The sequence below is a fragment of the Pan troglodytes genome, chromosome 4 (genome assembly GCF_028858775.2).
Source record: "Pan troglodytes isolate AG18354 chromosome 4, NHGRI_mPanTro3-v2.0_pri, whole genome shotgun sequence".
In the NCBI taxonomy this organism is placed as follows: domain Eukaryota; kingdom Metazoa; phylum Chordata; class Mammalia; order Primates; family Hominidae; genus Pan; species Pan troglodytes.
In genome coordinates, this window is record NC_072402.2 from 76851064 (window position 1) to 76865339 (window position 14276).

The 14276-nt window shown below is 42.8% G+C and overlaps 1 protein-coding gene across 4 annotated transcripts in view; it reads left to right on the forward strand.

The window, feature by feature from the left end:
- CAPSL (calcyphosine like) overlaps positions 1–14276 on the forward strand; it is a 43058-nt gene that overhangs the window by 925 nt on the left and 27857 nt on the right. For 3 of the 4 annotated variants that reach the window (XM_016953428.4, XM_009449291.5, XM_016953429.4), the window contains exon 1: positions 11812–12257. The exons of the other annotated variant lie outside the window; for it this stretch is intronic. In XM_016953428.4, coding sequence (XP_016808917.1) covers positions 12243–12257 — 15 coding nt within the window. In that variant the 5' untranslated portion in view covers positions 11812–12242. Of the gene's footprint in view, positions 1–11811; positions 12258–14276 lie in introns of those variants that run through there. 4 annotated transcript variants of the gene reach the window in all.

Here is a 14276-nt window from a genome sequence, read left to right on the forward strand (position 1 = left end):
AATTTCAGGCATACATTTGTATTTATATTCTGATAAAAATTACCCAATAGCAATGACAATGATAAATTCTAATAGCAATATAATAGCCTCCTGCTAAGCCCTGATGATATGGTGATAGTAAACGCAAAGGATACAGCCCTTCCTCATAAGGAACTTATAGTCGGTCTAGCAGGGCAAGTAATTCGAGATCGAATTACATTGTCGTGCAATGTGAATGCTATTTGGACTTCACCCCATGATCATGGAAGGACGGGTGGGACTTCTCTGGGCCAACAGGAAAAAGAAGGTGTACCTGCAAGTGTGACTACATGTACGAAGGCACAGAGATACAGAATGCTATGGTGTGTTTGGGGAATGTGAGTGAGTAGAGATGCAGGATAGATTTTGAATGGATGGAGAATTACTATAAATGGCTGGAGACATAGGAAGGGCCAATGCATGAATTCAATGCTAAGAACTTTCATTTTACCTGTATGCAATGGGGAACTGTCAAAGGGTCTTAAACTAGATCGTGAAGTTCATGTTTTCATTTTCTAAAGATTGCTCAGTCTTCTGAAAGACAAAGTACAGAGGGCAAAGCTAGGGGCAGGAAACCAGCTAGGAGACATTTGCAATGGTGGAAATGAGAAGTGACCATGTCCTAGGCTGAGTCAGTATCCATGGCAATGGAGATGAGGGAATGGAAATGCGGGATGTGTCAAGGTAGTGAAACTCTATAGGACTTAGCTGCTATTTGGATGTAAAGGGTGAGGAAGAGTCTAGGATAATGGTCAGTTAATGACCCAGGTAAATCGTATTGCTGTTTCCTGAAGCAAAGAGTAAGGAAGATAGGTAATGAATTTGGTTCTGGAACATTAAACTGAAAGTGTCTGTAGGTCATCCAAGTGCACATGTTTTGTGAGAAATCTGGCTCCAGAGAGTGCCTACATTGGAATAAAGATTTGGTAGTCATCATTGTATCAGGGGATATGACTGAGATTGCCATAAGATAGTGGGATAGTGAGAAGAGAAAAATAACTGAAGCCTGAGAAACAGCACTTAAGAAGCAGGTGAAGACAAGGAAGAAACAAAATAGGACAGATCCAAGAGGAAGGAGGAGAGACAGGGAGTTAGATTTATAGCCATTGACAGAAAGTGTGTTAAAAAGGAAGAATGACCAATAGTCAACTGCTTGGAGAAGTGAACTAAGGGCTAATGACTGTTGAAGTTGGCAATCACGTTAGCAATGACTTATTGAATAGTATATTTGTTGGAATGATAGAGTGAAGACCACACTGAAATGGACCACACTGAAATGGACCAAAATGGGCATGAGAAAGCAGAAAATCTGGAAATTCTTTCAAATAGTTTGACTTTGAGGGGTGATAGCTAGAGGGAGTCCAGGACTGAGGGACCACAGCGGATTCATGAACTAAAGGAAGGAGCTGCTGGAGAGGAGGAAAAGGGCATAACTGATGGCTGAGAATCTTAGAGGGGTAGGCCTCTGTGTTGCAGGTAGAGAGGGCATCCTTAGATGGGAGGAAGTTCAGCAATCTCTTGGAGGAAGGAGGATGAAGTCAGGATGCCCTTAGAGCGCTATACTTTTATAGATTTGGAGGAGGGTAATGTGAAATTGTTCATAACTGGTGGCTCCATTTTTTTCTGGGTCTTTCAAGGCAAGGTCTGGAGTGGCAAAAGTTTGGATTAGCCTCTGAGGAGACTGGAATAAGAACCTGACCAACATCATATAAAAGTAGAGTTGTGTGTTGCAGAAGGCCTAGCTGTGGTTAAAGAATAAATACAGTGACACCTGTCCATGCTGGCATGTGGGTTTATTCAGCCGCACTTCAGTCTGCCATTAAGTACATGGAACATGGGCAAATTGAACCAAGTTAGATATTATTTTGAGATGGTGGGAGGTTGAAAAATGAGGGTCAAGAAGGAAGGCACTGGTACCAGATGGTCAGAAAGATGTGCAGAGTGTGTAAAATGGATAAGAAAGGAAGTGGATCCAGAAGGGAGAATGAGGTAGGTAATGGCTGGGGTGAAAATGTAGGGCCAAAAGTCTGGAGGTACCATAAGGTCAGAAGCAAATTGGAATAATGGAGCTGAACACTGCAGAGAAAATCCATCTTGAATTTTTAACTTTCAGTCTGGGCACCGTGGCTCATGTCTGTAATCTCAACATTTTGGAAGACCAAGGTGGGAGGATTGCTTGAGCTTAGGAGTTCAAGACCAGCCTGGGCAACATAGCAAGACCCTGTCTCTACTAAAAATAAGAAAAAATTAGTTGGGTATTGTGGTGTGCACCTGTAGTCCTAGCTACTTGGGAGGTTTCGGTGGGAGGATCACTTGTGCCCAGGAGATTGAGGCTGCAGTGAGCTATGATGACACCACTGCGCTCCAGCCTGGGCAACAGAGTGAGACCCTGTCTCAGAAAAAAAAAAAAAGAATTTTGGACTTTCAGAGGAGACCAGATTTGGTTGGGAGGGAATGCCGAGACAACAAACAGATGGAGTTGAGTTGGTAGAAATCAAGGAGCTCCAGGAACTTCATAGCTGCCTGTTGGATGGATTGTCTAGATGAGCTCTGGGTTTTCCCAGATTGATGACACCACTTGAAATGGAGAGTACATCTCTGAGGCAACATTCAGAGTGTCAGTGATTTATAAACTGACAGAACCAAAGAGAAACATAGGAAGTTTGTCCAGCTAGGCTGTGCTTCAAAGAAGGATGTGGATATAGGTCATGATGTGGAGGTGACAGGGTGCATCTTAAAATCTGTGAAGTTCCTTAATACTTAGAATTTGGGGTAAGAGGTGCTTTCATCTGAGAAGACTGCAAGAGGGGTAGGTTTCCTTATGCAAAATCAGATACCATCCAGGATAAAGACATTGTACCAGTCAGTGTCTTGGCAGGAAATTGATGGCACATTCAAAAGTAGTAACAGAAAAGAGTTTAATGAAGGACAATTCACAGAAGTGTGGGTAGGGATAAGGAATATAGAGAAAGCATAATGAGACACCCAGCAATGCCACAGTCAGAAGGGACAAGAAAGGTGTTACCCATAGCCTTAAAGGGGCAAAAGGAGCAGTGGTTTTCATATCTCAATCAAAGCATTTCTGTAGGGAGGGCTGCCTTTGGTGAAGGATATGGTCACTGAAAAACTGTGGCTTGGCAGAAAGGAAGCTGGGGAAATAAATACTCCAGCCTCTATCTCCTCCTCTCCTCTGATCTTCTACTGATGCCTCCCAGTGGTGGAATCCAGCTGGAAGCCAGCGAGCAAGGAAGTGTGGTTAACACAGTTTATGGAGGTCAACCTCTTGTAGCACAGGTGTGGGTGGGGAATGGATCAGGAGAAGCACACAGGCAAACAATATTCAGCTCAGCAGTGACGATTGCTGTTCAGAGGTTGATCAAGATGAGGAGGCTTATAATTGAATAAGGAATAGAGGAAAATCTGGGTGTCTGGATGGAAGGTGTGCTTGGTCCCAAGAGGGCCAACGTCTGCTGTAACTTGTGGAGGTAGTGGTGAGGTGCTCAAGAGCAAGGAGTGGGAGTGTTTAGCTCGTGGAATAACACTTTTGGCTTCAACCATTGCTTTAATCTCTGGATGAATGAAATAAGAATTTTCCTTGTAACATGTTGCTCTTTATTCTGATATCAGACAGCTTTGTATAAAGAAAACATATCAAGGTTCACAAGAGCAGTTTTCTATATTTCAGAAGTCAACAGAATGGCATTTGGGAGAAGATGGCATTACAAGACACTGAATTGTAGAAATGGCCACGTGTTGGCTTCTCACGGGATTCTCAATCCCATGAACACTTGTACAATTTATGATATTCTTTAGAGCAGATTATCTCCCACATTTTTAGCCATAATTCCATTGCCACTCAGCATCTTGTTTTTCCTGCAGTCTGAGAATAGTTTTAAAATTCTTGTATATTTTCTTGTGACCTGAAGTCAAATAGAATTAAAATTTCCCAAACTAAAAAGTGTAGTTTGAGAGAGCAGGACAGTTCTCTGTTGAGAGGTGGATGACAGCTCTTCTTACTTTCTTTGGAAGCTCTGCTTAGTGTGTGTCCCCTCTGCAGTTACCCCTCTAGCTTGGACAGGAGTTCTTCACACCGAGGGAGGAGCAGGCAAATGCTCTTCAGTAACAAACAGCATCAGTCCTTCTTACTTAGTGTGCTTTGGACTCAATATTGCTAATAAGCTTGACCCAGTTTTTATAAATGAGTGCCCTGTGGTGACCACAGGGGTTTCCTGTTTAAAAAATGAACATTTTCTGAGATGTTGTGGATAATTTACAAAAGGCTGCTGGGGGACTGGCAGATGCAACAGGCCCTGCTCAGAATCTTGGTTTTGCTACCAATGTGTGAACTGAGACAACCTCCAAATCTCTCTGTACCTCAGTTTCCTTATTTTGTAAAAAGTGGATATAGCTATGTCTGTAACCCATAAGAATTGTTATCAAGACTTATTTTATACCAGACAAATTTTCTGCTCTAAACAAACTGACTTTGAAAAACTTGCAAAACACAGGCCACCCTTTTAGCAGAGAACATGGGACAGAGAAAGTGTGCAGTAAATGTTTCCTATTACTGTTGTTCTTATCTTTTGCATAGTCCCGGAGGTCAGCAAAGTGTTTCTATATAAGGCCAGAGAGTAGGAAATTTAGGTTTCATGGGCCAGAAGGTCTATGATGCAACTATTCAACTTTTGAGTTGTAATGTGAAAGCCGCCACAGACCATATAGAAATACACATATGTGGTTGTTTTCCAGTAAAATGTTATTTACAAAACCAGGTGGAGGGCCAAATTTGGTCCATTTGGTGTGGTCTGATGTCCCAGGCCTAGATTATTTTAGGTTATGTTTGCCTGCACTGAGGGCATCCTTCATAACTGCCCATGGAAAAGTGAGCCTTATTTGCTTTGGGTGAACAGAGGTGAAAAGGGAAAAATCATCAATGTGTTGACATCTGCCCTTAGGGCTTTCCTTAGTCTCCTGCATCAGAGTGATCCGGTTGCTCCATATGTTTAGAAAGCTTCATGCTCCACATAGTTTTGTGAAATAAGCTGATTTAGACATGCTCACACTCTTACTTTTTGGAATAACAATATTTCTTTTGCCAACTGAGGCAGAAACTGTAAGTTGCCTACTCAGTAGCCACTGTCTTCTTTTTTATAAACAGAACCTTAGGGGTGGCAAATTATTCAGCCCAAAATCAAGTTTCCCAGACTCCTTTGGAGTGGCTGATAAGATTTACATAGAAGGAATTGGGTGAATCTTCTGGGAACCACTTCAGAAAGAGCTGATTTCGCTGGGAAGAGCATCCTTCCTGCCTTTTGCCCTTTTTCTTTTCTTTTGCTTGGAGTGTGGAGATAATAGCTGGAGGTGCTATGGCTATTATGTAGGAATATTATATACCTTTAGGCAACTTTGAGTGTAAAAACTATGATAGGGTAGAAAGATAGTAGAGTCTGGAAACATTGATGACTACTTGAAGCACTTCCAGTCTTCTTTTACATGAGAGTAAAGTAAATCTCTATCATTTTCAGAGATATGACCTGTTTCTATTATGAGTCGCTGGACACAATTTATAACTGACACACTGATTTACGCTGATGTTGGCACTATGACATTGGATTTCTATCCCTTAACACTTTTTGGTTTTCTGGAAGTATCAGTTAAGAACAACTAGGATACAAATAATTGACTAGATTTCTAAGTGGCCATAAAATAAACATTAAAATAGACAAATGACTCCAAAAGAAGCATTCATTCTAAGGGACTGCAAGATAGTTACTAAGTGATTTTCGTGACTAATGGCTGCAAAAGGGCAAATGTCCACCAGAGCTGCGTCTTTACTTGCATCTAAAAGGGTGATAGAAGATGTACCAGTTGGGCTTTGTCCTTGCAGTGGGTTTGAAACAATTGTCTGAGGTCATGACTTCATGGCAAAAATGGAATATTTGAAAGCTACCTGGTTGGTCTTAAGCGCATAAACACTGAAACCAACAAAAGTTTTACTTTTCTTTTGTCTTGGTTTTATTTATTTATTTCTCTATATTGCAATTCAGCTAACTCTTTGCTTACCTTTGCATAGTTAGGTAGCTTCTTACTCTGTTTCTTTGAGATGTTGCATCGAGCAGGTTGACCTAACTCAGAATACATTGTAAGTTATTTCTTGGTAAAAACCCCAGAGACCCAAGGCAGAGCAAAGGGAAAAAAAGCAAGATGGAGAAGACAGCAAGGAGAGAGCTATTAGGAGAGTGCATGCCCCCTGACATTCCCAGTGGATGCTTATTATGACAAGGACCCTGCAATCTTGGGGCCTCTGTATTTTATTAAACCTTGTTTTTCTTTTCTTTTCTTTTCTTTTTTTACTACATTGTGTCAGTTACGTGGGTCCTTGAATATTATGCTAAGCTGTTTATTTTGCTCTCTTTCATAGTCAAAAGTGCTGGAGAGGCTGTTACTTGACAAAATTCTACTGAGAGAAGAGGTTATAATAGAGTGACTTTCTCTCTCCTCGTGAGTCTCAGGGGTAGTTGAGTCTCTTCTCACACTGGATTGCTAGTTGTTTCACCCAGCTAAAGGTCAATATTTAGGGTCAGCCCAAACATTGCAGGAATAAGCTTTTTGCCGTCTGTATCAGTTAGGAATATTTTTGACGCAAGTGACTGAAGACCTGACCAACAACAGATTAAACAGATAATACAAAGAGATTATGTTTCTTACAAGACAAGAGTGTGAAGTCAAGAAGTTGCCAACATTAGTTCAGCAGCTCGATGACGTCAGGGCTCTAAATTGATATGGATATGATTCCCTTGGCCCTTCCCTCATGATTGCATAGAGGCTGGCATAGCTCCAGACATCACATCCTCACTCAAGGCACAAGGAAGGCAAAAGAGATGAGAGAGATATTCCAGAGCTCTCAGCACTTTCCTTTGGGTCCCTTTGGCTAGAACTGGTTCCTGTGCCTACCCAGTAGAAAGTGGAATAGGGCAGAGAAAAAGGGAAATAGAATGACTTTGTCTCAACCAGGTGGCAGTGTCTAAAAAATTAGCTGTAATTCAAATTTAATCAAGTTAAAACTACTTCTAGGAATGTAAACTTCCAAGGTTTGGAAGCTTGGCTGTCTCATCCGTTCCTCTTGTATGGCACATAATAGGTGTTTAATAAACATGCATTAATGCAGAACCAAGACTAGAGTGGGGCAAGGTAGGTGTTTAGGGTGCACTATTTAAGGAGACAATCATTCTCAGGCTTGGGCAAGTGTATGGTTGACATTTGCACGATTCTGAGACTGTGTGCCTCTTTAAACATTGTGCCTTTCTCTTACTTAGCCCTAGCCCCAACCCTGGTTCAGTGAATAAAGTGAAATATGAATATGTATGAAGTAAACACTTTATCACAATGATATTTATAAAATATTATTTTTAAAATGTACCATATCACAAACATTAAAATAAGGACTGAATTCACATCTCAAAGCTCAATAGAAAGAAGTAAAGACTATGGTTTAGCATAAATGGGCTCTACACAAACCTGCCTATTGAGAGTGGCTGCAACATGCATTTTAAGCATTTCGAGAAAATGTATTCTGATACAGAGAAAATGTGGTAAGATGCCAGACTTCAGTGACATCTTATTTCCACAGTATGCTATGTCACTTAAGTGTAGATGAAATGCCGTCATACTTTATGTGGTATGTGGAAGTTGACAATCCAAACAAAAACCAGATGTTTCATATATTCATACATTTTAGAAAAAGTTTTTAAAATAAATTGTGGGAAAATAGTAAATGGTATAAAAGATAATCAGTGCAGAAGTTTTGAGTTTGATTTAAAAACCCTCACACATCATTTTAATTAAAACAAACAGAAAAAAATAGCTGCTGCAAGAGGAAGAGGCTAAGTAAAATTTTTCTTCTTAACCAGAAGGTATTTACACTGAGCCTTAAGGATTTGAAAACCCAAGCAAGGACCTAAGATGGGAGAAGGGGTCATGTTTAGGGACTGTGAGTGGCCCAGATTTGCTCTGCACTCCCGTCCTCACTCTCTGCTGGTATGAAATCTAGCAGCACTCCAAAGCATTCTTTTCCCTGAAGCTTTTCCTTTCCTGCATCTCTTACTTCATGGACCTTCTCTGAGTCCCCAAAGCAATTTATCAGTTTTAAGCAACATCATGGTGTAACTGTTGAATGCAGTGACTTAGAACTGTTTTCAAGGCCGGGTGTGGTGGCTCACGCCTGTAATCCCAGCATTGTGAGGCCAAGGTGGGTGGATCATGAGGTCAGGAGTTCGAGACCAGCCTGGCCAACATGGTGAAACCCCATCTCTACTAAAAATACAAAAATCAGCTGGGTGTGGTGGCAGGTGCCTGTATTCCTAGCTACTCGGGAGGCTGAGGCAGGAGGATTGCTTGAACCCGGGAGGCGGAGATTGCAAGGTTGCAGTGAGCTGAGAACGCACCACTGTACTCCAGCCTGGGCAACAGAGCGAGACTCTGTTTCAGAAAAAAAAAAAAAAAAAAAAAAAAGGAACTGTTTTCAACCCTGGCTCTGCTACTCCCTGGTAGCGCATTCTCAGACAAGTAACCTGGGTTCTTCAGGGTACTTCAGGTCTCTGCTGACTTCCTGTAATAGGGCAGTAGTATTTGATAGAATCCACCACATGAGGCAATGTGTGGATATATGTAAAGTCCTTAGACAAGGACTTGGCCCCCAGCATAGTTACAACTGTATTTACTACCTCTTCTCTTCATGCCTTTATCTTGCCCTGTGTTGTGTTATAATAAGGCCTTACTCCTCTTACTAGAGGGTGACCTTGTATTTCCTGTAGCTTATGTTCTCAAACTTAGGGATACATGAAAACCAACTAAAAACAATAAAGTGCCCAGCCGCAGCATCTACACCAAGAGAGTCTAATTTACTGTGCTTGGTGAGTGCTGTGGGCATCTTTGTTTTTCAACAGCACCCATGGTGGCCCCAGGTCTTTCTCTATATCAGGGCTTCTCAACTTCAGCACTGCGGACATCTCTGACTGGTAATTCTTTGTTGCCAGGGGCCATCTTGTGTATCTTGTGCAGAATGTGTAGTAGCATCCCTGGCGTCTACCCATTAGATGCCAATAACACTCTACCCTACTTCCATTGCAACAACCAAAAATGTCTCACAGGAGGCATTATCAAATGTCTCCTGGGAGTGGGGGGGATTGTACCCAGTTGAGAAGCACTTCTCTATAATTATCACCTGAAGAGTTAGCACAGTGCCTTGCATAGCTAGTGGTACTAAGGGCACATTCAGTTGATTCAAACTCAAATGGGCTCCGTGAAGTAACTCTCACGATGTCAACAACACTGACACACACTCTTATCTGAGGCTTCTGTGTACTGCAGAAGCCACGTATTCAAACTGTCAGAGTCTTCAATTTCAGTCTCTTCGGGAGGACATCACTATTTATTCACTTCCTAGCCACCTGCTAGGCTATACTCAACACCTAGTGCTATGGTTTGAATGTTTGAAATTCATGTTGAAACTGAATCCACAATACAATAGTATTAAGTGGTGTGGTCTTCAGGAGTTGGTTAGGTCACAAGGACTCATCCCTCCTGAATGAAATTAAGGTGTTAATAAAAGTCGCTTTGCAAATTATTGAGCCCTTTTTTGCCCTTCCGTCTCTTCTGCCATGTGAAGACACAGCATTTATCCCCTCTGGAGGATCCATAGTTCAAGGTACCATCTTAAAGGCAGAGAGAATAGTCCTTGCCAGGCACCAAATCAGCTGATACCTTGATCTTGAACTTCCCATCCTCCAAAACAATGAGAAATAAATTTCTCTTGTTTATAAATTACCCCATCTATGGTATTTTGTTCTAGCAGCACAACTGTACTAAGACCTCTGGAATGCAATATTTATTTTAGAAGGGCATTTTCCAAGGGGAAACTTATTGAGGAACTATGGGTTTTTGCCATCTACCGTGTAGTAATAGCTAGTTTATTGAATGGGCTAAAGCCAGTGCAGATGGTTTAATTTTTTCCATTAATTGCCTTCAGACATGGTCTGTTGTATATCTCTTCTCATACCTGGATGACATTTCAAGTATTGAAAGGTCCACCAAGTCTTAATCAAAATTTCAATCTTATACCCAGTTTCCAAGTACAGAGATAAAGAGCAAAAGCCACATCAAGTTCCCCATCCCTATGGGGGACTGGTCTCAGTGCTCAGGATCAAGCCCGAGCTAGAAGAAATAGGGAATGTTTTGTCTTGGATGAGAATTTAAAAGAAGGCAAATGTTTTCCACCTTCTCGGAACTAGCTTGATGCCCTACAAGCCTCATCAACAGCTGCCTACTGTATACCTTTCTCCTTTCTTCTCTCCCCATAGTAAAATGTTTTCAAAGCACATGGAATCATTATAGCAACCCCAGGTTCCTTGCTATTGAAAATAGCTAATGTAATGGCACAGGTATCTAAGAATTACAGAAATGCCTAAAAATGTTAAAAATCATGACATGGTCTGGCTATGGGGAAAATGGGCTTAACAGCATCAAGAAGTGGGACGGAGGCTCGGAACAATTGGACTGCAGACGGCTGCTGTTGTCACAAGGCTGGACCTGCAGGACTTCCTCAACAGGACAGCTTCCTCACAGTACGTGCTGTCTCAAGCAGTGGGGTGCAAAGGAAGACTGTCCAGGCAAAATCTGGTCCAGCCATCGCGACTGCACATCCCTGCCAGCGGGGAAGCCTCCTTTCCCCTCCTCAAGCACATCTCGCCTCTGTCCTCTACACCACATTTGCTGTCCCTTTCTATTTACCTGATTCTGTCCTTCCCTCTCCACTTTAACGCAGGTTAACCCTGCTCTTCTCTTAAGTTCATTCGAGCTGACTAAACCTGCTTCTGTTCCCTTTCAAGGAACGGTCTTTTCCCTGAAAAAGGAAAACCAGGAATGTACGGTCAGAGAAGTCAAAGGAGGGAGGGTTTCTTGAGGGTGAGGTGAGAAGTTTCCATTGGATTTTGCAACAAAGAGGATGTAAAAGCGTTGGTGCCTTATAGTGTCTGGATCAACGATCTCTAAGGTTGCCTCTTTAGCAATAAGATCCCCTTCTGTGTTTGCAGGTAGTTGGCTGCAGATGGAGAGGAACAGAGAAAGTAAGAGAGATGTAATTCAGCTTACTGCCACCAGGGAGCACCAAAGACAAGTCAATAGATGCAGGCTAGGGCTAGAGCAGTTCCCTCTTCCAAGGGTCCACTTAAATCTGTCTCTGAACCTTACGGAGGGAACCATGAAGATACAGACCCCATGCATTTACAGCTTTCCACATCCTTCCTACAATAATTCGCAAAATCCAGGCAGGCAGAGAGTTTGGCGTGGCAGTTGGTTGTGCACCGGGAGGACAGTGGAATGAGACAGCCTTAATGGGACCATTGCTACCGTAGCTACACTCTGCCTCTGCCCCAAATCTCCAGGCTTCTGTGAATATCCTCCCTTGCTGCCAGCCACTGGAGGGTGAGAGTGGAGAGCGCAAGCAACAGCTCTGGATGCCAGCCCCGAGTCCGCCCTCTCCCTCAAACTGCACGTTCTGCCACTGGCCATCTCCTATCTCTTCTTCTCTCTCCGTCCACACGGTCCAGGCAGCATAGCTGGGAACAACAGTCTCCTATTGGCTAGCCTGTCCCGCCTTCCTATCCATTCTTCTCACTTTACAATGCAAACGGCCTTTCCCGTTTTTTTTTTTTTTTTTTTTTTTTTTTTTTTTTTTTTTTTTTTTTGAGACGGTGTCTAGCTCAGCCGCCCAGGCTGGAGTGCAGTGGCGCTATCTTGGCTCACTGTAACCACTGTCTCCTGGGTTCAAGCGATTCTCCTGCCTCAGCCTCCCGAGTAGCTGGGATTACAGGCAACCGCCATCATGCCCGGCTAATTTTTGTATATTGGTAGAGACGGAGTTTCACCATGTTGGCCAGGCTGGTCTTGAATTCCTGACCTCAGGTGATCCGCCCGTCTCTGCCTCCCAAAGTGCTAGGATTACAGGCGTAAGCCACCGCGCCCGGCCAGAAGACTTTGTGGTCTCCTGTTTTTTAAGGAGACTTTTTCCCTTTTTAAGGAGACTTTTTCCCTTTTTAAGAAGACTTAAGAAGACTTTTTCCTTTTTTAAGAAGAATTTTTCCCTTTTTAAGAAGACTTTGCGGTCTCCTGTTGCTCTCAGGACAAAATTCAAATCCCACCCTGCACCCCAGGCTCTTTGGGATCTGATGGCTGCCCGACTGGTCAGTTTCATCTTTACCCACAATTCCCCTTTCCCTACTTCCTCCGAATCTCCACTACTGTTCATCTCCCCCTGCCACTCATACCTCTGTTCTCCAACCATACTGAAATACTTGTACTTTCCTAATTATATTGTTTTCTCTCTCACCTTGGTCTAAGTAGTTGGTACACCTGCTATCTAAAATATCCTTCTATCCCCACGTCCCCAGCCTCGATAACTACCACCTTCCATTAGGATGAAAGTTCAGACATCACCTCCTCTGAGAGGTCCTCAGAAAGCCCCACTTCCAGGCCAGGTAAGCCTCCCGTCCTCTTGTGATTGCATCCCCTGCTCAGCCCCCAGGCTGTAAGCGTTGTCTTGGTCCCACTTTCATCCTACCCCTAGCACAGTGCGTGGCGCTTCCTGAGCTCTTAGCAGACCTGTGTGGAAGGCAGAGACTGAATCGCATGCCTGGCGGGGGGAATGTGCAGACGCCTGAGAACACGTGGTGGCGCTGCGGCCAAGTGCGTCGGGAGCGCAGCCTCTTCGCCTTGCACAGGGATGCGCTCCGTTGTCACCACACCGGATCTTTAAGGTTCAGACAGAGTCTTCTACAGGCAGAGACACTTTGTGCACTGCTGTGAAGTCGGTGACATATGTTTGGGGACTGACTCTTGCCCTGGTGCCTGGCGCCTTTATTGAAACTTCAAAGTTGAGCATCTCCCTTATTCACTTGAGATCCTGTGCAATCCTGCCTTCCTTAAAAGCCCCGGTGCTTAATAAACTTTATGTTTTCCCTTCTGCTTAAATACAGGAGATCAGGATTCAAACTATTGAAGACTCTAGGCTATTCAAGGGCTTGCTGCTCTGAGTAATTCCTCACACTCCCACACTCTATTCCAGCATAGTGCCTCGAAAAGAGTACACAATACAGTTAGCTAGTGGTCGGTGAACTGGGTGATTCGATGATTAAAAAGGATGCTTACTATGGGCATTTCAAGTTTCATGGTAGGCTAGCAGGAGAGAATGGACTTTTTTCCTCTTGAATTTATTAAATTAGACTCCAGAAATAAACTGCCCACATCATCGCTGGGTAGGGTCAGCCTCAAGAGGTGGGACAGCCTGAGGTACTGGGCTGGCAGTTTCTTGCCTTCCTGGACTCGATCCCACTTTCCTATGAGAAAGCACCATCAAACTGTGCTTTGAGATTCTTATATATTATTTCACAAACCACAAACATGATGAAGCAGAAAGAGCCCTTAGGAATCAGAAGCCCTCTGTTTTGGTCTTGGCCAGGACTTTTGAGCAAGTCACTTTGCCAACCCAAGCCTTAGTTTCCAAGTTTGCAAAATGAGGTTGCACTAGAGGATCTTCAAGGGTCATACAGTTCTAACAGCGTGTGGATTACTGTGAGTCATGTTTCCATGCGACTTGGGCAAGTTACCTGATTTCTCTGCATCCTAATTTCTTTATCTGTGAAATACCAATAATAGTAGTAACTAGCTCATAGGCTTGTTTTTCTTTTTTAACCTTTGCTAATTTACCAAGATGACTACATGCCCAGCACACTTAAAATTTTTTTTTAATTGACAGATAAAGTTGTATGTATTTACCTTGTATAACATGATGTTTTGAAGTATGTATAATTGTGGAATGACTAAATCTAGCTAGCAACATCTGTGCATGGGTTTTATTTTATTGAGATGAACACACATAACATAAATTAGCAATTTTAAAGTGTATATTACATTCACAATGTTGATAAACCAAACATTTTTATTACCCCTGAAGGAAACTTTACATTCATTAAGCAGTCACTCCCCACTGCCCTCCCACCCCAGCCCCTTGCAACCACTAATTTGCTTTCTGTCTCTATGAATTTGCCTATTCTGAATATTTCACATAAATGAAATCGTACAATGTGTGACATTTTGTGTCTGGCTTCTTGTACTTAGCATAACATGGCCAAGGTTTGTCCACATTGTGGTATCTATCAGTACTGTGTTCCTTTTTATGGCTGAAGAATGTTTCACTGTATGGC